At 42.6% G+C, this 22925-nt stretch overlaps 1 protein-coding gene across 2 annotated transcripts in view; it reads right to left on the bottom strand.

Annotated features, from left to right (window-relative positions):
• Positions 1-3493: 3493 nt before the first annotated feature.
• AGPAT5 (1-acylglycerol-3-phosphate O-acyltransferase 5) overlaps positions 3494-22925 on the bottom strand; it is a 60246-nt gene continuing 40814 nt past the window's right edge. Inside the window, exons 6-9 of one of the 2 annotated variants that reach the window (XR_006293859.1) lie at positions 15251-15412; positions 8561-8684; positions 6147-6230; positions 6015-6055 (exon numbers count right to left, since the gene is read on the bottom strand). Coding sequence is in view for 1 of the 2 variants with exons in the window: in XM_043557529.1 (XP_043413464.1) it covers positions 5830-6055; positions 8561-8684; positions 15251-15412 (512 nt within the window). In the remaining variant the exon portion in view is untranslated. Of the gene's footprint in view, positions 6056-6146; positions 6231-8560; positions 8685-15250; positions 15413-22925 lie in introns of both variants that reach the window. The other variant, XM_043557529.1, reaches the window with a different exon arrangement.

Genomic DNA, 22925 nt, shown 5'->3' with positions numbered 1-22925 from the left:
CTCACGGTCTGTGAGTTCGAGCCCCGCGTCAGGCTCTGTGCTGACGGCTCGGAGCCCGGAGCCTGCTTCGGATTCTGCGTCTCCCTGTCCCTCTGCCCCTCCTCTGCTTGTGCTCTGTCTCTCTCAAAAATAAACATTAAAAATAAAAAGAAATTATAAACTGACCTGACCCAAATAGACAATAACTCAAGTGTGCATGGACAGACCACTGAATGACTGAAAACATTTCAAAATAACAAGTGCTAACGATCATGTGTTTGAATTCCAAAATGCATCCGAGAAGAATGGACTTATTCACACACTGTAGAAAGTAAAGCCGAAACGCTTTAGGAAGAATTATAGTAACGTCTCACATTTAGGTTGAACTTTATATAAAAATGCATTTTTACTATTATCTCCTTTGACTCACAGTAAACTCTAGGAGGCAAATAAGCAATCCCCTTATTTTATTGATAGAGCCCGGAGCCTGCTTGGGATTCTGGGCCTCCCTCTCTCTCTGCCCCTCCCCCATTCACACTTTGTCTCTCTCTCAAAAAAAAAAAAAAAAAAAAAAAAAAACAGCAACAAAAAACAAGGGCTCAAACAGGGAAGGTAGTTTGTTTAAGGTTATATACATGTAGTGATGCAACACAGACCATTTTGTAGTTTGAGATTTCCCATAGTGAGTGACCTTCAGGGGAACAATTTCAAATATTACTGTTCTCTGTGCCACTATCAGGAAAGATCTTTGAATCTATTTGCCATTTCATATCATCTTTTGCCATCGTGAGGGCTGTGCTACCAACACAGGGGACAGGCAACAACCCCCCACCCCCACCCCAGCCCTCAAGCCCAACATGGAGTTGGTTTGGAGACCATGAAATTTTCTCATGAAAGATAGAGAATCTTTCCTTTTGTAATCTCTGTATTGTTTGATTTAGACTTTAAGCAAAATATCTTTAAGTGACTAAGATTACAGTCATGACCATCTACTTTTTAAATTTTATTTTTAGAGAGAAAGGGAGAGCACAAGCAGGGGAGAGAGAGAGAGACACAGAGAGAGAGAATCTTAAGCAGGCTCCGTGCTCAGCACAGACCCTGACGTGGGGCTTGATCCCATGACTCTGGAACCATGACCTGAGCCAAAATTAAGAGTCGGACACTCAACCCACTGAGCCACCCGGGTGTCCCATGACTATCTACTTCTAAAGGCATTTAGGTGGTATGAGATACATCTTTGTTAAGCAGGAAAGAGTGGGCAGACATTTTTCTACTAGAAATATTAGTGTGACTTTGGGTATTTTATTCAAACTCCAAGTCTCCGTTTTCTCAGCTGTAAAATTGGGAGCAAGAGTAGTTGGAGGACAAGATTTAATTAGCACCTGCCACATTTCATGCCCTACCTACATCCAGAGGTTTGGTAACTTACTGCATCATCAGCAACCCTTTGAGGTAAATATATTAATTATTATCACTATTTGACAGAAGAGAAAATTGGGAAACTTTCAACAGAAACATGAAATGGAAACCGAAACATTAACCTGTCCGAGGTTGAATCCCGAGTGGTCGAAGCAGGACCCAAAACTGGTCTTCGGCCTGTACCTGTTGACCTCAAGGCTGAGCCGGCCTGCGGCCTGGGGGCCACGTGTGTGGAGGGAGAGAGCCTCAGAGGAGGTTAGCGTCCTGCCCAGCAGACAGCGAGCACTCAACACATCTTGGCAAGTATCAAAACAAAGTAAAATCTTAAAATAATAATGTATTCTGTAGCCATTGTTTGGCAGTAAAACATATACGTATATAAAACATACATATTATCACATATACATGAAATGACTATCGTGAAACAGATGTATTATGTATCACCAAGTAACTTCTGAGATTTAGATTTTCCTTTTTTTCTGGATTAATGAAGCACCAATAAAACTCGAGAACAGAAATCACAATTTATTCCGAACACATCATAAGGAGCCAAGACTGTTAGTCAAATATTCCCTCCTGCTGAACACACAGAGAGGATCAGTAGCATTTGTTTTTTTGTTTTTTTTTTTTAGGACATAATGACTTATAAAAATAAAATTGCAGAACAGGTCTTTCTTACATATTCACATACAAAATCATGAGCCATTACTAATTTGGATGGAGTAACGGACCATCAGAAAACATTCACTGCGAGTTTGTATCACCTACAGGATCCTACTTTCCTTTAACAACAGAAATAACTCAAGCTTTGCATCTGGAGTGGCTTTCTGAAAAATAACTTTGTGTTTTTTTCCTGCTCAGGATAAGGTATTTGTCTCTTCGACCTCATGCACGACTACACCAAGAATGACTCCCCGGTTGGTAAAAGTTATGGATTTACTTCATTGCCCGCAAATTGGAAAATGCGTCAAATGAAATCCTGGGGATAATGTCGTGCCGTAACTACTCTCAACTAAGTCAGTAACTGTAGATCTATCACGTACAGATATCTGAAGAAAATTTTAAATTTGATTACAGTTATTTGACCTATATAATATCAAATATCTGAACGTTTCCAAATTAACAATTTGTATAATGCCAAGCATACTAACTGATAAGGCAACATTCTAAGTGAGCCAGTCTTTAATCTGAAGGTATGTGTAACTCACAATAAAAACTGGTCTAACCCCTCCCCCTGCCCCCCAAAACCTACTTATAAAGATATGTAACTTACTACATGGTGGTATCTGGAGTGTCGGCCATCTTGTCTTTCATCTAATACGTCAAGAACAAATACTACTATGGTTAAAATCTATTTGTACTATACATTTACAATTGTGCACACGAAATAGCACTGTGACAGACATTTCTCGAGCTTCTTAAATGAGTCAGATATGTATCTGACAGTCCCTTTGTATCTATTCCTGATGGCACATTTTGGGAGAGGACAAATTTCATATAGACTGTATTTGTATAATGGCCCATCTATTTAAAAGATCACTTTACTGACAAAGATTCATTCACTGAATGTAAAAACAAACCACACAGCATTACAAAAGAAAAATAAAGCTTACATAATCTGGATATGAAGGAAAGTTGGTATGACTATAAATGAAAAAAAATCCCACGGAAGTAAAATAAATGGAAGAAGTCATCAGTATGTACGATGTAAGGACCAGTCAGATGGCCCTTTCCCTACCAACCTGGAAGAAGGCAGCAGTATGTGTGATGTAAGGACCAGTCAGATCGTTACTCTCCCTACCAAGCCGGCTAAATTTAGGCATTGGACAAGTCTCAGTGAGATACCCTAATGATTACAGAATTCTCAAGCAATTAGTACTTGCTATATTCATTGTATAAAATATGAGTTTATATAACAAAACTAATATATTGCTTCACAATTTTGAGTACTGTATTTTTTATACTTGTTCAACATTTAAAATATTATAATTTTATAAATTCAGAATGCAATACCAGCCACGAAGCCTATTCAACGTAACAGAAGACCAATGAGGAGTTTCTGGGTCGCAAAATGTTAAATAGCACAGACATTAGAGACAGTGAAAGATTTTATTTTTTCTTTTACTTTCATCCAAATACACCCTTTTCTGGAAAACATAAAAGCATGCACATTGATGGCATTCTTATAAAGAAACACTAAGTAATAACTAAGCTGCAAATGAACAATAATAACAGAAACACAGACTTAAAAGATATGTGAAAAGATTTACAGGGAGATACAGGGCTCCTCATTTTAGAAAGTAAGATTTCAAGTCATATCAACACATGTTAAAAAGAAGCTTCTAATTTCCAAATATTTTAATACAAAATTTTTAAACTAACAAATATATCTTATAGAACTCTTGTGAGAATATAAGTATGGTCATAAGAGACATAATGTTCAAAGTGATCTTATGCAGTTCACTGTAACTTCTTATGATCAGTTATAATCAACATAATTCCAATGATATTTCTTCTTAAAGTTTAAATTTAGAGCATATCCATGATATTCAAAGTAAGTTACGCAACTTACATTTACTTTGAGTAAATTAGAAATCGGTTCAATCTTTAGGACTGTTTAAAAAAAGTATTAACAAAGACGGTGAGATTGATTTAAAACTCACTTTACAGGTAAGAGAAAAATCACAATTTGGCAGGGGAACACTTTTCAGAAGTTTTACCTACACCCCCATGCATAAGGAGACCAACCATATCCTGCGGGCACATGTCCACCCCGACACACACAGACACACACACACACAGACACACGCAGACACAGCCACAGACACACACACACACACACACACACACACACACACACACACAAACCAGTTCAGACTACCCAGAGCTTCAAAGGTGCTGTCTCACACGGCCTGCTCTCTGGGTCTGGAGAGTCAGTCGCACAAAATTTCCCTTACTTATTATTTTCATTTTGCTCATCATGGTTCAGTTGGTGTGTTTCATCTGGGGGCACTGGCACGAGTTTACAACAAAAATCCATCAGGCAGAAATGTTACCTTAAGGGACTAGTAGGCAACAATCCAGTTTAAGTCAGCCACAGGCCATAGTTATTACTTCCTGACTGAAAACGGCTCTTGTTCTGAGGGGGCACGGATGAACTGTGTGGGGACTCCCCACTAAAACTAGTGGGGACTCCACGAGTTCATCTGGGCCTCGCGGGCTGAGCCTGTGGTTCACTGGCTTGAGGAGGGAGACAGACGAGCATCTTAGCCGCAGCCACTGGGGCGGGCTCAAGAGAGCCTCACCGACCAAGTTCAACCGCAGCAGGACCGAGGCCGGCTCCATGCTTCTCCCCTGCGCCGGTCCTGTGCCAGGCACCGAGCAGCACGCTGCCAGGAATCCAGAAGAAAAGAATTCAAACACAGTGGAAATCGACCATGATGACAGGAAAAGAAAAGACTTCCGCCGAACCCAAGAGTAATAATAGGCAAAAGGCACATGCTCGGAAATCCAGGCGGACGTTTGAAGGCTCCCATCACCTCAAGCATCTGTGGACTCAGGTCCCACCAAGGTTCACACTGATTGTTTTGATGTAAAAATAACAGGAAGTCTGAAGGCTTTTAAGCAATTCTGGCACAGACACTGGGCCGTACTGAGGGCTCCGCTTGGCTCTTCAGAACGCTGGGCAGCGTCAAGTGCCGCGACAGCGGGCCAGGGTCACGCCTCCAACCGAAGCTCAACGCTCACATTTGACACATTATCCTTTTGTGTACAATGCAGGGCGTGCAAATTAAGCTGCTTCAATAAATATTAGACATGTTAATTACTCTGCAAAGAGAAAATAAAATCAGCTAATAATACACTACAATCAAAGCATGCGCAAACCACAGCTTCTTCCCCGCAGACATTTCTTGACCTTTTCCTTGCATCCTTCTTGATACATAAATACAATTTCCTTCATCCACTTGGAGACATTAAGCAAAAGGCAAAATAGTACACAGCTGCAAGATACTAAATATTTCGGTGATGAGAGTGGGGACTAGTCAAGTTGTAAAAAACTAAAAATAACGAATACGGTGAAATACGCTGCAAATTAACGTTCGTGAATGCAGCCATCTGAGTCACGAACCAATACCAAAGCATACAATCCTAACCATCTTCTGAAGACGACACTAGATCACGGAAACACCAAGGATGGCAGAGAGGTTAGCTTTCCCCTTCCAGCAGCTTGTTCTAAAGTTGCAAAACCACGTATGTTTGCCCAAGACCACCTGCAGGTCGGCTTTAGTCAGAAATTCTATTTTATCCAATGTTCAATCAACAAGGCTTTATTTACACTTCTTATTAAATTCAGGCAACAATCTGATGTCCCGTGTGGCTGCCAACAGTAAACCGTGTAGCACATTCCACTGCCTGGACACGGCTACTTGTTTACGCTTTAATACTAACCCACAAGCAGCCGATTAAGGTTCCATAAACCCACGTTTTCACATAGAGTTTCCTTCCAGCCTCGGTCATAAGCATACCAGCAGTCAAGCCACTTAGGATCAGTAATGATGGTAAAGTCTTCTTGAGACTTAATTTAGAATTAACACTTTCTCCGGGAAACTTGTTTCTTCTTTCTGGATCCAGTGAATCATAAAATTCTATAAGCAACCTAGGGTCAGAATGGAAAAAAAGAAATGTAAAGTTTCAGGTTTAGTCATTTAAGATTTTAATTTAACAGATAGCTACTAGATGATAATTACATGCTGGAGAAGTTACAGGTCCTTGGGAACTAAAGATGAATAAGGAAAATACCCAGGGACTTGATTTAATTGGAGTTTCCAGACCTGAAAAATATATTTAATATGCTCATGATTAGTGTAGATGAATTATATGTACATTTTTTAAAAGATGGCTTTAAGTAAATTTATGGGGATGATTTTGGTCTTTTAACTTTAAGTTTTTAATAATTTTTCACACATGGTAATAACCCATCTCGCTTCCCGAATCCTTCCTCCTTCCTCCTAAACCTCCCATTCTACCAGAAAGTCAAGGAAAAGATCAGCAGTTCTGATAACATATATGGAGTTTCCCCCTAAACACCTTATTTGCATGGAATTAGAAAAACAGCATAGTTGGGGCGCCTGGGTGGCGCAGTCGGTTAAGCGTCCGACTTCAGCCAGGTCACGATCTCGCGGCCCGTGAGTTCGAGCCCCGTGTCGGGCTCTGGGCTGATGGCTCAGAGCCTGGAGCCTGTTTCCGATTCTGTGTCTCCCTCTCTCTCTGCCCCTCCCCTGTTCATGCTCTGTCTCTCTCTGTCCCAAAAATAAATAAACGTTGAAAAAAAATGTTTAAAAAAAAATAAAAAAAAGAAAAACAGCATAGTTAACTCATGTTCCTATCTTACTTAAAAAATATAAACTTACAGCAGAACAGACTCAGCCTAAAACTCTCAAACACAAATAAAAAACGGAAAATGCTTCTTTTACCAGAACACATTCCCTAAAGTAACCACTGTTTCAAAATGTCCAGACTCAGTCTAAGTACACATAAGCACCGATACCACAAAATACATTGGATACTAAACACACTGTTCAGGCTTTTTATCTGAGAACTGATTTTCATGTCAAAACACTTGTATTTCACTTTTCGAAATGTCTTCCACAACCAAAGTGGGTGGCATCGATGGTTGGCTGAATCAATTCTGTCACATGCAAGTGACAGTCAGCGGAACACAGGAATCCAGCTACTTGTCTATAGGCTTCACGAAGTTTCATTTTCAATGCAGCACACTTTCAGTAATTTTCACTTCTTAGAGTTAACATAGAAGGACTAGTGAGGAGATAATTTTACTGTAAAACAACAAGACGGGGGGCACGAAGCAATCTGCTGAGAAGAGCGTCAGGAGAAGGAAGTAGGTAAAGTTTCTCAACCCAATTTTGGAAGTCTTACTTCTGAGTCTGTAAGAACTCCACATGTCTCAATGTGGTTTTAGTAAATGATGCATCCCGTAACTAGTGGACCCATTTTTTTCAAAAGGAGGATAAAAAATAGAGATGTTTAAAACGGACCTTTCAAAAAACAGGGTATGTATCAGAAAGGATAAAAACCTCCACTGACAGCGAACAGACAGAAAATAAATAATATATCCTAAAATTTTCCAAGAAAACTCAATTTTTAAGTATTAAATAAAAACCGAGATGCACTTTTTATCTTCCTAAAAACAGAAGAAAATTCTAAAATTTCTTCCTTTAGAAATCTGTATGAGGAGCGCCTGGGTGGCTCAGTCGGTTAAGAGTCCGACTTTGCTCAGGTTATGATCTCGAGCCCCGCGCCGGGCTCTGTGCTGACAGCTCGGAGCCTGGAGCCTGCTTCAGATTTGTGTCTCCCTCTCTCTCTCTCAAAAATAAATAAACATTTAAAAAAAAAGAAATTTATATTGAATCAAAAGGGCTCTGATATACTCTATTCCCGGGGGCACCTGTTTCTTCCAGGCACATCACATCCCCTCCCTCAGCCTGACGCTAAGCTGTGCCTCACCCAACAGGTATCTAAACACACCTGTACTTTACTTACAGGTAACGCTCAGCAAGGGTCAACACTGTTTGCTCCAAGTGATGTTATTAGCATGGACAAACACAAGGTCAAGCCTAAAACCATTTAGGCCCCAAATACTAACAGCAAAAAGACATTTTGGTCAGAAACATGTCACCCGCCCCTTCCTCTTCCAACCAGTACACCCACGTCATTTCCACACGTACATCAGACTAACGCCTCTATCCCACAGCCTCGCTTCCCGGGAACGTGGGCAGTCCAGCTAGCCCTCAACCACAGCATTGCCTCGTCTGACCTGGGACTGCAGGGGTGTGTGTGTGTGTGTGTGTGTGTGTGTGTGTGTGTGTGTGTGAGAGAGAGAGAGAGAGAGAGAGAGAGAGAGGCAGAGAGAGAGAGATCTAATCTCATATCCCCCCACAGAACAGTGTCTAGGAAATACCATGAATGGAAACAGAGGCCTCCTGTAATAAGTTCTTTCATGGGACTTTGTAACAGTGAGGCTTAAAACATGGACAGATTGGACCTGAGTTTATAAAAAAGCATTCTTAAGATAAAAAGACTGTATTATAGTGAAATTTAGCCGGACCCAAGGTTTTCAAGCGCAAGAACTGGTGTTACTCACTTATCTTTTATTTCAAAGCGCTCGTGAAGCCACCTTCTCATACGTGCTTGTTCTTCCGGAACATCTTTTCTGTCTATACGGTCAATGTGAATGTGAATTTTCGGACATTCTTTGCAGAGAAATTCTAACAAGAAACAAAAATATTTCATTTTTTATTGTTTTAGAACTCATGGTTATAGAAAACAATTGAAAAATGAGGTAAGAAAATTCAAATGATGAAAAACCAGATTCTTCCTTTAGCAAAAAAAAGTTAAAAGTAAGAATTACAGACTGACGGTTTTAGGTTTCAAGCTAAAGTAGAAGAACCTGTCACAATTTCTGAGTCTACCGCAATTACCCGAAGTCATTAAGTTACATCAATAGTACCAAATGTTACCTTCCAAAAAAATTTTTTTTAATGTTTGTTTATTATCAAGAGACAGAGCCTGAGCATGGGAGGGGCAGAGAGAGGGGGAGAGACATAGAATCTGAAGCAGGCTCCAGGCTCTGAGCTGTCAGCACAGAGCCCGACGTAGACTCACAAACTGCAAGATCATGGCCTGAGACGAAGTCGGACTCTTAACGGACTGAGCCACCCAAGCGCCCCCCAAATGTTACTTTTCATACAATAACCTCTAGTTCTACAGATGGCCTAGGAATAGGAAGCTGGACTCAGCTAGAAGTTCGTACCCACCCTCTGAAGGGACCCCTAAATGTCAACCACCTCCAGACTCACTAATCTGCAGGAAACCACCAGTCTGCTGTTCCCAAGCTTTTCACGCACCACACATGGTCACTGCTGCTCCCACTAGACTGAGACCCAGAAGGACGGAGATAGGTCTGTCAGGTTCACTCTGCCAAAGCATTGGGGGCACGGAGGCACGGAAGCCTGTCCTCACCATTGCACTCCCACTACAGACATGGTAGAGAGACCTCTGTCCCTCTGTGACTTGCTATTGGTTTCTATTCGCTGGTACTCACTGCTCTCCTTGCCTTTGCCGTATTTTCACAGATTATATTCGGCCTAGGAACCAACATTCTTTTTGTGGAATAGCTATGAGCTCTTAACTACAATTCCTAAAACACGCTCCTTTGAACAAAGCAGACGGTCTTTTTTCAGGCCTGGTTGCACAAGGGGGGAGGCCAGAATTTATTTAAAGACAAAATAGAACTCTAAGCTGGGAAATTCCCTTTTTTGTAGGTGGCTTTTGGTGAAGAGGTGAGATTATTAACATATTTAAATTCCTTGGAGAACAAGGAAACATTCCTAAGAGATCCAAGAGAAGGCTACATTCCCTCCTTCCCTCGGTGGGTATGCAAGAAGGGGGCGGAGACCCTGTTATCGCAAGTTAAGTATGTTCAAAGACCATGTTCTAAAAGGTGATTCGTCTGTTCTGCAGTCTGAAGAAGACTTTAAGCTTAAAGAAGTCTCTATTCTTTTGACTCCACACACATCTCTCTTTTGTTAAGTATTCTCTACAGTTGTTTTTTTTGTTTGTTTGTTTGTTTTCTTACCACTGCTATCCTTAATAACACGCATTTCTGTTATCAAAATTATCTCATGGTTATATACGTTAGGAGTGAACTGGCTTTGATGATAAATGTGCACAAAGCACTGCTATAGGGAAGATTTTACTGTTCAATATTTTTGTCTTCATTTTCCTCAAGTTCCATTTTCATGTATATCATCCAAGAACTGCTTAAGAGGTATTTTAGAGCAGACCTGTGCAGTGGTTAAGAGCACGGCCAGGGAGGCAGGCGGCCAGGGAGGCAGGCAGCCAGGGTTTCGATCCCTGGGAGCCCTGAACACATGTGTTAGCTCTCTGGGCCTGTTCCCCAGCCTGCAAAACAGAGACCCCGGGACAGCAGCTGCCTGACAGAATCACGGTGAGGAGAGCTGGGGCCCGGGGAGCAGTGCCTAGCGCCTGGGATGCTCGATGTGTTTGTGACAAGGACTTCTCAGCCGGCCTTCGTCTTTGCATTTCTGGTACATAAAAATGCAGACCCTGACACCAATTTTCCTACCTCCATTTAATGACCCACGCCCCCCACCGTATCTCCATAATTAAACAGCAGTGCAAGGGACCTGGATTTCTCCTTCACACTGCACACACTGGGGCAGAGCCACAGAGCCACAGGCCGTAAGGAAAAAGTGAGCGTACCTCCCAAGTCAGAAATGGATGCTTGTAACCACAGTGCCTGGGAAGTGAGGTCTTTCATGAGACATCAGCTGAGAAGGGAAAAGGCATCGCCTCCCACATTCATACGGGTGCTTTTAGGGTCCCCCTCCCCTAAAATTTACATGGTACTTTCATGTGCCTGATTTCATCTGACGTCCACGAGGCTTCACAGGCAAGTACTATTACCCCTGTAGGGCCAAGAGAGGATAAGGCCCCGAGCGACAGCAGTGGAGCCCGATCAGTCCAGGGTCTGTCGTGAGGACCCAAACGTAGACCACGAGACAATCATCAGATAAACACTAAATGACTTTCAGCAGACAAGGAAGTGGCATAGATCTTTTCCTCAATGTCTAATAAAGCTCGTGTATCTATACTTGTAATATCTATTTCAGTTGGAGCTTATTTCGTATCGCATGAGCAAAAATTGCCCCATAATATTTAGGATATATAGGGAAAAAGTATTCTAATTAAGGTATAATTTTTTCCTAATTAGAACTTTCCTAGTAGAGCCTAGAGTGTATTGATCTGCTAGAGTGATACAAAAGTCTTCCAAGTATTCACACAGGTCACAGGGTCTGGTCTTGGGAGAAACTGAGTCCCACGCGCATTGGGCCTGGGGAGCCAGGCAAGGCGGAGACAGAAGAGAAAAGCAGACCTCAGGGAGCAGGGCAGAAAATGCCCATGTGGCCCTGGACCCCAACTGGCCCCCACACCGCTGGCTCACTGGCTTATTACCTGCCCCCATTCCCTCTGGGGGAAAAAAATGACCTAAATCCAAGAGTAGCAAACTGGGTAGATAAACTGTGGCATAGTCACATCAATGTCCACATCAATGGACATTATGTAGCATTTTTAAAAAATTACAGAAGTACATACACTGACATGTAAAGATGTTTATGACACCCTATTAAGCAAATAAAAGCAGGCTGTAAAGAAAACAATATACACAAATGATCTCATTTAAAAAAATATCCAGAGGCACAAACATACTCCAACATATGGACACCATGAAAAGGAAGATTTTGAGGGAAACATCCAAAGTGTTAACTGGGGTTCCATCTGCACAGGTGAGCCTGTGGAGGTTTTTTCCTTCTTCTTTTGGGTTACCTGTAAGTTTTATTTTCATATAAGAAAATACTAATAGAAAAAAGTTACCTAGAACCATATTAAATGGTTAAACAGAGCATCAAATGTTATCCTTAACTTCATGAATTCATTACAGTATACCACCCACTTGTAGAAACAGGATTTTTTTTTTTTTTTAAATTTTTTTTTCAACTTTTATTTACTTTTGGGACAGAGAGAGAGAGAGAGAGCATGAACGGGGGAGGGGCAGAGAGAGAGGGAGACACAGAATCGGAAGCAGGCTCCAGGCTCTGAGCCATCAGCCCAGAGCCTGACGCGGGGCTCGAACTCCCGGACCGCGAGATCGTGACCTGGCTGAAGTCGGACGCTTAACCGACTGCGCCACCCAGGTGCCCCAAAACAGGATTTTAAATAAGCCCATTATACTCAGACGGCCCGGCTCACCTCTGGCCAATGACGCTGTCCAGGGAAGACTGACTCTGACTCTGACAAGACCAGATGAATCACAAGTGCAAGCCCACTCACCTTGTCATGAAACACACCACACAATGGGAAGGACAAGGGACACCACCTGCTGCCTAGCTCTCGTGACGCCTCCTTCAGGCCCGAATCGTGACACTAGTGATCCTGAGAGTTCATCAACACTGCAGTCTACCCTTGCCTGAGGCCAGCCTGGGTCAGGGTGTGTGTGTGTGTGTGTGTGTGTGTGTGTGTGTGTGTGGCGGGAGGGGGTCTAGGGTGGTGTTGAGGCCCGCACGGCCAGCAACCATCCCAGACGGTTCTGATGGAGTTCTAATACTCCTAAAGTGCTCGAAATGACTGGCATACAGCTTATATGTGAACAATCTAGCAACTACGGAAATGTTTTTTAAGTGGGCTACAAAATACAACTATTAAATGACAGCCCACCATGTGTGGGAATTATACTTAATATTAAACTCAACCACCCAGATGCAGAATGTACAATATTCCGGAATTTTAGTATCCAATCCAATTTACATCATAAATTGAAGGTGCATCTTAATCTATACTAGATTATGAGTAGAGCAGAATATCAATCAATTTACATAATAACGAGAGATGGGTTTTTCAAGCTACAGATCCCAACTCATAATTAAAATCAGCAGGTAACACGGAAAACCATCTCGCGCGGACGGGTATACTGGTAGAATGATTTCTCAGCAGCACATTTATAAATCTGATAGATATTGCCAGGAAACTTTTGGGGGGCTAAACTGCACTGCACTCCTAACAGCAAAGTAGGAAAGTATTTCCCCCACAGGGCCTGTTAGAAAACCTGACACTGGGATTTTTGCTAATATGATAGCAAAACATGGTATCTCGCTGTAAATTTCAATTTGCATTTTTAGTATAATGAGACTGAACACTTTCTTTCCTGTGAACTACTACTGACTTATTGATCACCTTCTTATCAATTTGTAGAAGGACTTTATACATTAAGGAAATCAGGCCTTTTTTCTGTGATCTAAATCGCAAATATTTTTCCCAGTTTGTCTTCAGTCTTTTGATTTTACTCTGGTATATTTTTCCTTGCAGAAATATTCACGCTTAATTGACTGAAATGACAGATTTATTTGCCACATGGCTTCTGGGTGTGATAGAAAAGCCAGCTTTCTCAAGAAGAGACAATCTGTAAGGAAAACACAGAACCTCTGTCAGCTAATGTGTGAGACAGAGGAATCGGGACAGAAGCGGGGCAGGGCTGGGATCTAGACAAGGCGACTCTGAACTGGTCGGCTTCCTCAGGGCCTTCTCCTCCGGTCTAGAGGAGGAAAAGAACTGCCACATGCTGAGCGCTCCCCGTGGGGCAGGAGGGCAGGAGCGCGCTAAAGCAGGAGAAAGCTAGTGGGCCCCTGGAAGACCAATGTGGGGCCAGAGTGGGGGAGGCTGCAAGGGGAGGGGCTTCCCTTGGAAAGGAGGCGTGGCCTGCACAGGGCAAGGGGGTGGGGGGAAGAGAGGCTGGACAGTGAGGGTGCATGGTCCTAGGAGGGCAGGCTAACGAGGGGGTGCCGGGGCACACGCGCCTGGCCCAAGGAGCTCTTATGGTCCGGACGGCGACACAATGGAAGCATGTTGCCGAGGTCATTACGGGCATTATATGTTTCTTAGAAACTTATAATAAAAACATGTTTAATAAATCTCATTATTTAAATGGTGATAAACTGGTGACAATATCGTTGAACAACTAAATTCATGTGTTTCCAAATGTAAAAATAGGTCAATGACTCCTGTGATGGTTAAAAAAAAGAGAAAAATATTAATATACTGCCTTTTTCATAAGAAGGACTCATGAAGGAGGGACAGGAGAGTAAGAATGCAGACTCAAATTTGCACATATGACACATAAGAAATTAAGAAAAGTGGTCACTTCTGAGCAGGGGAAGGTGGACCCTGAGTGGGAAGGGGACATAGCAGAAAGCAAGCTGTTTCACTGTGAACTTTACTAAGTTTTGGTTTTTAAACTGTTTGATGTATAACATATTCCAAAAGGTTAAAGTGAAGAAAATCTTCAGCTTCCCACATAACAACTGCTCTGTGTCAAAGGCAACTGTGACAGCAATCACGGTCACTACTTCGCATCTGTATTCCCTCCCACCGTGACCGATGCCCACACCACTCAGCCCCGCCGTGCCTCGCCCATCCGTCCTCCCTCCAGGCCGCTGTCTCCGGGACACACTGGGGACATGGGCCTTCACAAGGACCCACTGACACACTCTTCCAGGCCCGGGACTTCGACCTTCAACAGCCACCAACGTGAAATCAAAAGCTTGGTGTTCTACCTCGGGCTCAGAGCTCAGGCAGCAGCTTCACAGGCTTCCCCGCATGCTTACTTATTCCCATATTTCAATTTCTCTAACAGGCAAGAGTGTCTCTGTTTATGTTTAACTAAAATATTCCACTCACTTAAAATTCTATTTTTTCTTGTCATATCTGATAGGACACATAGACAGTAGCTAAAAGGTCTTTAAAACCTAGCACAGGTTTGAAAAGCGGAGCCACATTTAACTGTTTTTCTTCTTGCCAATGATACTGAGTTTCCTAAGTATTCTATAAAAGTACCTACAAAGATGAATGCTAACCATCGATGCACACCTCCGGGTGGCTAGCTTAGCACTCTGCTCCTCATTCCCCACTTTGATTTATGCAGCCTTCCATTTTTATGTGTGAAACTTTGGGTAGAAAGAGGCTGAGTTAGTGATAACGGGCCAGTCCAAAGGACTCCTATGGCAACCAGGAGATACCAAACTTAGCAGGACTCATGAAATTCAAACTGTTATGGATTAATAAAAAGTACTTGAAAAACACATCAAGTATATCCTCGGAAAATATATGGAGTAAATGTTACAAAGCACATTTACTTACCCGTTAAAAAGAATAATGACACATTCACAAATATAGGACTCCACTGAAAATATAAACTCACCAGCCATGGACGGTGCTTCTTTCCGCTGCCCTTTATTGTCAATAGTCCCTTCGAAAGCCACTGTCACATCATAAATTGCATCTAAATAATTCTTCAAAGAATCAAAAGCAACATGAGTTGCCTTTATTCTTGGTGTCAGCACATGTTTTAATACTGCAAGGCCTAAAAAAGAAGTTGATTCAGTGTGGCCATAAGTTAGTTACAAAACACCTCAGGAGTAGAATATCCAAATTGTTTTCACATTTCCAGGAATAGACAGACCAGAATATGTTAAAGCCATATTCTCATTCATAGGTACAGGGCTTGCCGTTTTAGAAAGTACTCTCATGACTTGATCTCTTTAAATCAAACATTCATTTAATATGTATTTATGAAACATCTACATGTATGAGATACTTTGGAAAGCTGTCAGAAAACCAGAAACCCTTCAATCTGGTAAACCCGGACAAGGGTAGGTATTATCATCCTCGTTTCTGGCAATAGAATTAAAGGTGAGAACATCCACAGTCACTTAAGATTCAGGAATACAGTTCATACTTTCTAACTCCTAGTCCATGATTTAATTTTATTTCTATTCAAATAGGGATGTGGGAGTGCGGAATCACCCAAATGAGCCCTGCTGCATGATACCCAAAGTGATATATATTATGTGGAAAACCAGGCTTGATACTCGGAATGCTTTATTATTATTATTATTAAATTGTGGTATCATTTACATGCCATAAAATTCATCATTTTAAATTGTACAATTCACTGGTGTTTAGAATATTCGCAAAGCTGGGCAACCATCATCACTGTCAAATTCCAGACCACTTTCCTCTTTCCAAAAAGACACCCTGTACCTTTTGCAGACACTGCACATTCTGGATTTGCCCATGACGGACATTTCGCATAAACGGAATCACACACTGTGGACTTTTGTGTGCCTGACTGCTTTCACCTAGCATTCTGTTTTCAAGGCTTCTCCATGTTGAGGTAAGTATCAGGGCTCCGTTACTTTTTATGGCTGAATAATACTCCACTGTATGGATATACCACATTTTATCGACAATCAGTTGATGGACACTTGGGTTGTTTACAACCTTTAGCTGTTATAAATAATCCTGCCATGAACATTGATATAAACTGAATGCTAAGTAAGTTTCTGTATAGACACAGGATTTCAATGCTCTCGGGTACATTCGCATTATATATGTACACACACGTTTATATATATGAAGTTTCTGTAACGGAGAAAACACTGCAGTTCCTATAGAAGAATTCATCATATCTGTGAGTGCTCTACCAGTATTACGAATTTGTTCTTTCCCCTTCCTATATCCCACTGCCTCCCTTTTTCTTAATGAGAATATGTACTGACCATTTAACAGAAAATAGTGGCTCTCTGAAGTGACACGAACCTAGACGAGACAAAATTTGATTTGGATTTTCTCCCGACTCTCCAGGGAAAACAGGCAGCATAAAGACGAACAGCTATAGTATGTTGGGATCTTCCTGCAGAAGAATTTTTAAAATGCAAAGCAGTGTGGGAAAGAAAGAGATTCCCACAACCACATATCTGACTTAAGTCCCTAGGGCAGAAGCAGCTTAATTTATTCACGAACTTATAACAAAAATCTGAATAGTATACCAGGCTGGGAAACATCTATTTGTCAATTAAATTAGTTAATACTTCCTTCTTCACTACTGGAGCTCATCCAATATTAAGTCCAAAGTTCCACAGAATCACCCTGTGGTATTTATTCAGTGAGAACAATTACAAAACTCCAGTAAGTCAGTAAGAAGATAGGAAGACAGAAAAATAGTATTTCAAAAAAAAAAAAAAGTTATAGAAAGGCCTAAAAATATCAGCTTTGTGACAGATGAGTAAGAAATGCCCATTACTACTGTGTGTAAAAAAAAAAAAAAAAAAAAGAAAAAGAAAAAGAAAAAAAAAAGACTAAGGAAAATAACCTTCTTACTGAGGAATGCACTAGACACATTTTCTAGTCCAGTCTACATCCTGAATATTCCAGCTTTTATCTTCCAGCTCTTAAGACAGAACAGCCAACGAGGAAGGAGAACAAGGAGGCTGAGCTGACACAGGGGCCCTGAGAAGAGAACATCTCCAGAAGGCCACCGAGACATCTGGAATGGAGAAGGGGCTGTGTGCCCAAACAAAGGCTATGTGTTATGGGACTAGCACTTTCCGTGGAGCGGCAGGAACGGAAGCTCCAAGAGTGGGTGAAGTGAGGTAAGGACACAGCAGCTGCCAATTCTCTGCACGGACTTACTAACACACAGTCGACGGACTTTCTAAGGCTTAGAATTACACGGACGCCCTTACCATGACAACAAATACACAGCGGCCCTTCTCTGAAGACCAGAAGTCACTTCACAATCCTAAGTCCGAGCCCATGACCCTCTCCGGTCCACGCAGGGAATGGTCTACAACCTCTAGATGATATATATCTCACCACCTGACTTGACTCCCGGAAATTAATTTAACTAAGGCTCAGAGAGGTAAAGTGACTTGCTCAAAGTCACATAGCTAGCTAACAAGACCTTATAATGTCCCGTTTAGTACTTTTTCTATTTCGTGTCTATTACCAAGATACTAATCTAATACTCTAAGCATGTAGGTTAAAGATTAATGAGCCAATAAAATAAACATAAGTAGCTATAACGTGGTAGAATGTCCTAGAAGAGATACAAAATATTCCCAGAATACAAAAATGTTTCTCATACTAAAGATTTTTTTCAATCAGTCATATCTGACTGGTGAAAGTTTCAGGCTAACGAGGAGCCTGGAGAGAGGCCAAGAGGGAGGCATGGGGCATACGAAGCGGGGAGAGGCAGACCTATGAACAAGGTAGGATGTCAGGGTCCGGAAGGCCTGGGGAGCACAGGTACCCAGCGTGTGAGCGGCAGGACTGAGGAGGGCACTGGCATCCCATGAGAAGAGCTGCACAGTGACAGGCTGGTACTGTGGGACTCCACGGGATCTTAGGCCAAAGGAGAGATGTAATCTAGGTGCCAAGAGAACCATTAGGTTTCCGAAATACTTTAGGGCATAAGTCACAGGCAACAAGGTACTGAGTTAGGACCGAACCAAAATGGACAGGGAAAATGCAGTCAAGTGATGGTACAAGAACCAAACACACATTGATCCAGCAGCTTATCAAACAGGTAAAAAAGGAAAAGGAGTAAAACATAACCAGACTTCTGCCCCTGAAGACACGAGGCTGTACCATAAACACACGGAGCGCGGCCAGGCAGGAGAGCTGGGTGTGTGTGTGTGTGTGCACAAGCATGCACACGTGTGCGGATGCCCATCGTCCGAGAGCCCAGGTGAGGGCGGGAGGCAGCTAAAGAAAGAAAATGTGTGTTCAACTTAGGCACTGTTGGCTGGAACACTCCAGAAGTGGTGAGAACCAGGGTCTGTAAAGTGGCAACCAGCAGCCACAAACACTTGGGATCACCTGAACAGACAGGACGGCTGAGGTACTGGCCGTACTGGCCGCCCTGAGAGAGTCAGACGGTGGGGGATGAGGCAGCCCAGGCACTGCCAGAAGCCCCGACAGACAGGAGGACCGATAAAAGGAAGCTTCTCTGGCGAGTGGGGTCACTAACAGGTCACCAGTAAGCTGGAGTGGGATACGCTTCTGGAGACTGGACGGAGTCAGCCGGGAGAAGGCGAGGGGCCCAAACTCCTCCGTTAGCGGGAAGAGAGCGGGAGAAGAAAACAGCAAAGCCACAGGGGGGCCATATGGGGCCATATGAACACACAGATTCCTTTGTATGAGAACCAGACTGTGCTCGTAAACCGGGGGAAACCCAGCAGACAGGAGCGTGGCGGCGAGGTACGCAAAAGAAAATTATTGGAGCAATCACATAAAAAGTTTGAAGTAAAGAAGGGAAGGCGTGACTGCCTGATGCAGAAGTCAGAGAAAACTTCTCCAATTCAGGCAGAGGCACTCTGAGATGCGAGGAGAAGAAGTCCGAAAACTAGAAGACACGGTCCACAAGGAAAAAAAGAAGCGCCAAACAACACTAGCGGGCTCTGAGACCAGGCGGTACAGACTGGCGATCGGCACACGCTTTCACTTCCCCAGCCGGAAAGAAGGCAGCAGACAAAGCAGGTTCCCCGTGGCTGAGAACCGCTGAGAATGGGGAAGGCCGCAACACACACACACACACACACACGCGCGCGCGCGCTGAGTGTGAACCGCAGGGTGGGGCCGCGGGCAGGGGGCAGACCAGGACCACTCCAGGCCTGGAAAGCCTGGGGGCCAGGGAAAAAGAGGTCAGAATTAAGCCAAAAGCCAGGCTCAGGGGAAGAAAGAGCGAGGAAGAGGTCAAAGCAGAACCGTCGTGGACATCATGTGCACAACCCAGGGCAAGCAATCTTAAGACCGTGAAAGCAGAGCACTCAACGAAGCACGGGATCCTGGGCAAGAGAACGGGTTCTCCCCACCTCCAAAAGTAGCACAGCCCTCCCCACACACGACTTCAGCCCCGTGAGACCCGTGTCAGACCTCCCGCCTCCTGAAGTGTGAAAGAACACATCTGCATTGTCTTGAGACACCACGTCTCTTAACGGGCTGCAGCCACGGGGAGCAAACGTGCCATCTTGGCTCCCGCATGAAGGAGAAGGGCGTCTGTTCCACAAAAGCTGGGGCGACACAGGACAGTGACTTCCTTTTTTCATGTTTGCCAGGTTCATGTGCGTGGGTCAGCCATACCTCTTGAATTTCCCATTCAGGTGCTTTTCCCAGTTTTCTAGTTCATGTCTTTTTCTTAACCAGCAAGAGATTTTTATATGAAGTTTATTAATAAGCCATCTATTACAATTATCATTAGCTTGTCATTTGCCACCTAAATTTGTTAATATGGCATCACAGATATAACAATAATTTTTATTAAGTCTACAAAGGAGAAAAAAACCTTTTGTTTTTATATTTTAAAAGGACAATTAAGCGTACATAATAGCCAGTGTTATTCACATAGTAAAAGCCAAATTCCATAAATTCTAAAGAGTTTTAAAACTACAAGGATCTTTTTACTTGCTCAATAATATGAAGATTTGAGGTATTTGGTTTGCCATTACAGACGTGTTGCTAAATTCCTCTCTTCTATTACGAGGACAATTAAGTCTAAATATATAATTTGCTAGCTGCTATAGTAAAAGAAAGCCACCATGGGGCTCATGTTAATAGGTTCAGGAAGAAGATTAAGATACATCAGCTTCCAAATCCCTCAGTAACCAATGAAAAGCAAAATATCTAAAATGACTCTAAGGAAACTTAGTTGAAATGAAAGACTTCACGTAAGTGAGAGGGGTGTAAGTTATTCCACCAGTGCCTGGATGTTTACGTGGAGTCTCCCTGCCCGCCTCCAAGTCCCCTACACTGGATGGGTAACTGCTACCAAACTTCCCTGTCTCTGAATGAAACCTAAGTACAAAATGAAGGCTCACCAATAAATATCAGATCTGCATGTTCTGGAAAACACAAAAGTCTGACCCCACTAACCTGTGGAGCACATGACTAGTCTCACTGAAACGAGCGGTTCTCAAACTTTAGGGTGTGTGAGAATCGCACGGAAGGCAGAACTCTATCCTGGAACAGCTGATGGAGGGGGTCTGAGTGGTACGGACAAGCTGCGTGACAGGCAACCTTCAGGGCTGCGCTGCGGCCACTGGTTCAGGCACCGCTTCCTGCACCACTGACTCAGAACTGAGACTGAGGCTTGAGCAGACCAACGGGCCGCTGAAGCAGTGGAAAGGCTGGAGGAATAAGGGGTAATGTTTGTTTTGGTAAAAAATTGTAAGTCAATGGCATGGAAATGGCCTCAAAGAGGTAAAACCGAACTCTCCAAGCCACTGGAACGTTCGCGATGTCCCAAGTCACACCTGAGAGCGTTATGGTGGTGACTTGGTCCCCCTCAGAACACGCGGGGTTACCGGCAACGCTCCCTGCTGCTGTCACCCCTAAGGCTGTGACCTGACCCAGGCGCCAGTTGGAACCATGCTATAGAAACAGGGAAGGAGAGTAGGGCCAAAGGCTAAGAATGAAATACAGTTGCAATTCAGACCCGGAAGGAGAAGCTGTTACACAAAGTGAAATCTGTTGATGGGGAAGTTGATATGCAAAGGGAAACCTGCTGATTCATTTTGAGGATCACTATAAATTTGAAAGCTTTCTCACTCCCTTTACTCATCCCTACTCTTTCTCAAAAATGCCTGGCATCTAAGAATAAATAATTCTACACTGGGAATGCAAGTCCCAGTGTGGTCTTCTTGAGTGTGGTTTTCCAATGTGCTTCTTTTCTGTTTTTTATCTCCTGAGCCATCTATGATCCTTCATTCAATAGTAATCGAGGCCCCTGACATTCATTTTGTGGCCCTTCTGGGAGCAGGCAGCATTCTGCACCCACAAATCACCACAAAGATGAACGAATGGAGAGCCGACCACACAACACAGCGTTAAGAGCTGAAACCTGCCACGGAAATGAGCTGGCTGGGGGGAGGTCAGAGGAAGAGGTCACTCCGTGACCAGTTTGTTGGACTTACATTCATCTAATCACTTAGCAAAACATCTTACTAACATATAGGATGATCATTTTTACCTATCATACCATTTCACTTATATTTATAATACAATTACAAAATACTGTCTTATTGACATGTTGAAGCTTTTCTTACTAAATGTTTCACCACTGATTTGTTAAATGACAAGTTCCATGTTAGCCATTCTGAAAATAAAATTCTCTTTTCCCTAACTTACTGTGACAAAATTGAGCAGCCCTCAATATACCCCTCGCTTACTTGACGTTTAGTAGTTGCCTGGAGACTCTACCTATATTTCAGAACTCTCCAGATCTCAATTTTTGTCTTGGAGAGACTAACTAAAAACAAAATCTTGACTAATTTATTTAAAAATATGAATGTCTGCTTTAAAGAAATAACTAACATTCAGTTTTCAGTGAGAAATTTAGAAAGCATTATCATGACAAACTGTGAGGTAAACATGAAGAATTCATGACACTGTAACACAGACATCATCTTCAGTAACACCCCTGATATCGAATGGACAGAGTGTGTGGCAAACACGTTTTCGAAGGAAAACACTTCTAGGAAATAGCAATAACCAGAACCTTCAAATATTTAGAGTTAAGACAGACAGACAAACCATACCCATCACCCATACTTTTTAGGCCAGTCAATGTAACTGCTGACGGAAAACTGAAGAGGAAAACAAGGCATAATTATTTAAACACGTTTAAAAATCCAAATTAAAAAGGTTGGCTTTGGTTTTTCTATTTATTTTTTGTCATGTTCAAAGGAAGTTACTTTCAGAATAATAATAATGTTTTAAATATTATACACTGACAAGTGCTAAGATTCATCTTTCTTGAAGAAAAATCAGCTTAACAGATAAACAAGTTGTTTCATTTTTTAAAAATTAAGTAATTTATTTACTGAGAGCACGAACAGGGAAAGGCAGAGAGAGAGGGAAAGACAGAATCCCAAGCAGGCTCTGTGCTATCAGCACGTAGCGTGGAGTGGGGCTTGAACCCGCAAACTGTGAGATCACGACCTAAGCCAAAAATCAAGAGCTAGATGCTCAACCTACCGAGCCACCCAGGCACCCCTCATTTTTACTTTTAAGTAATCTCAATTGGTTGTGACCTA

The sequence above is a fragment of the Prionailurus bengalensis genome, chromosome B1 (assembly GCF_016509475.1).
Source record: "Prionailurus bengalensis isolate Pbe53 chromosome B1, Fcat_Pben_1.1_paternal_pri, whole genome shotgun sequence".
Taxonomy (NCBI): domain Eukaryota; kingdom Metazoa; phylum Chordata; class Mammalia; order Carnivora; family Felidae; genus Prionailurus; species Prionailurus bengalensis.
This window is presented reverse-complemented; position numbering and strand designations above follow the sequence as displayed.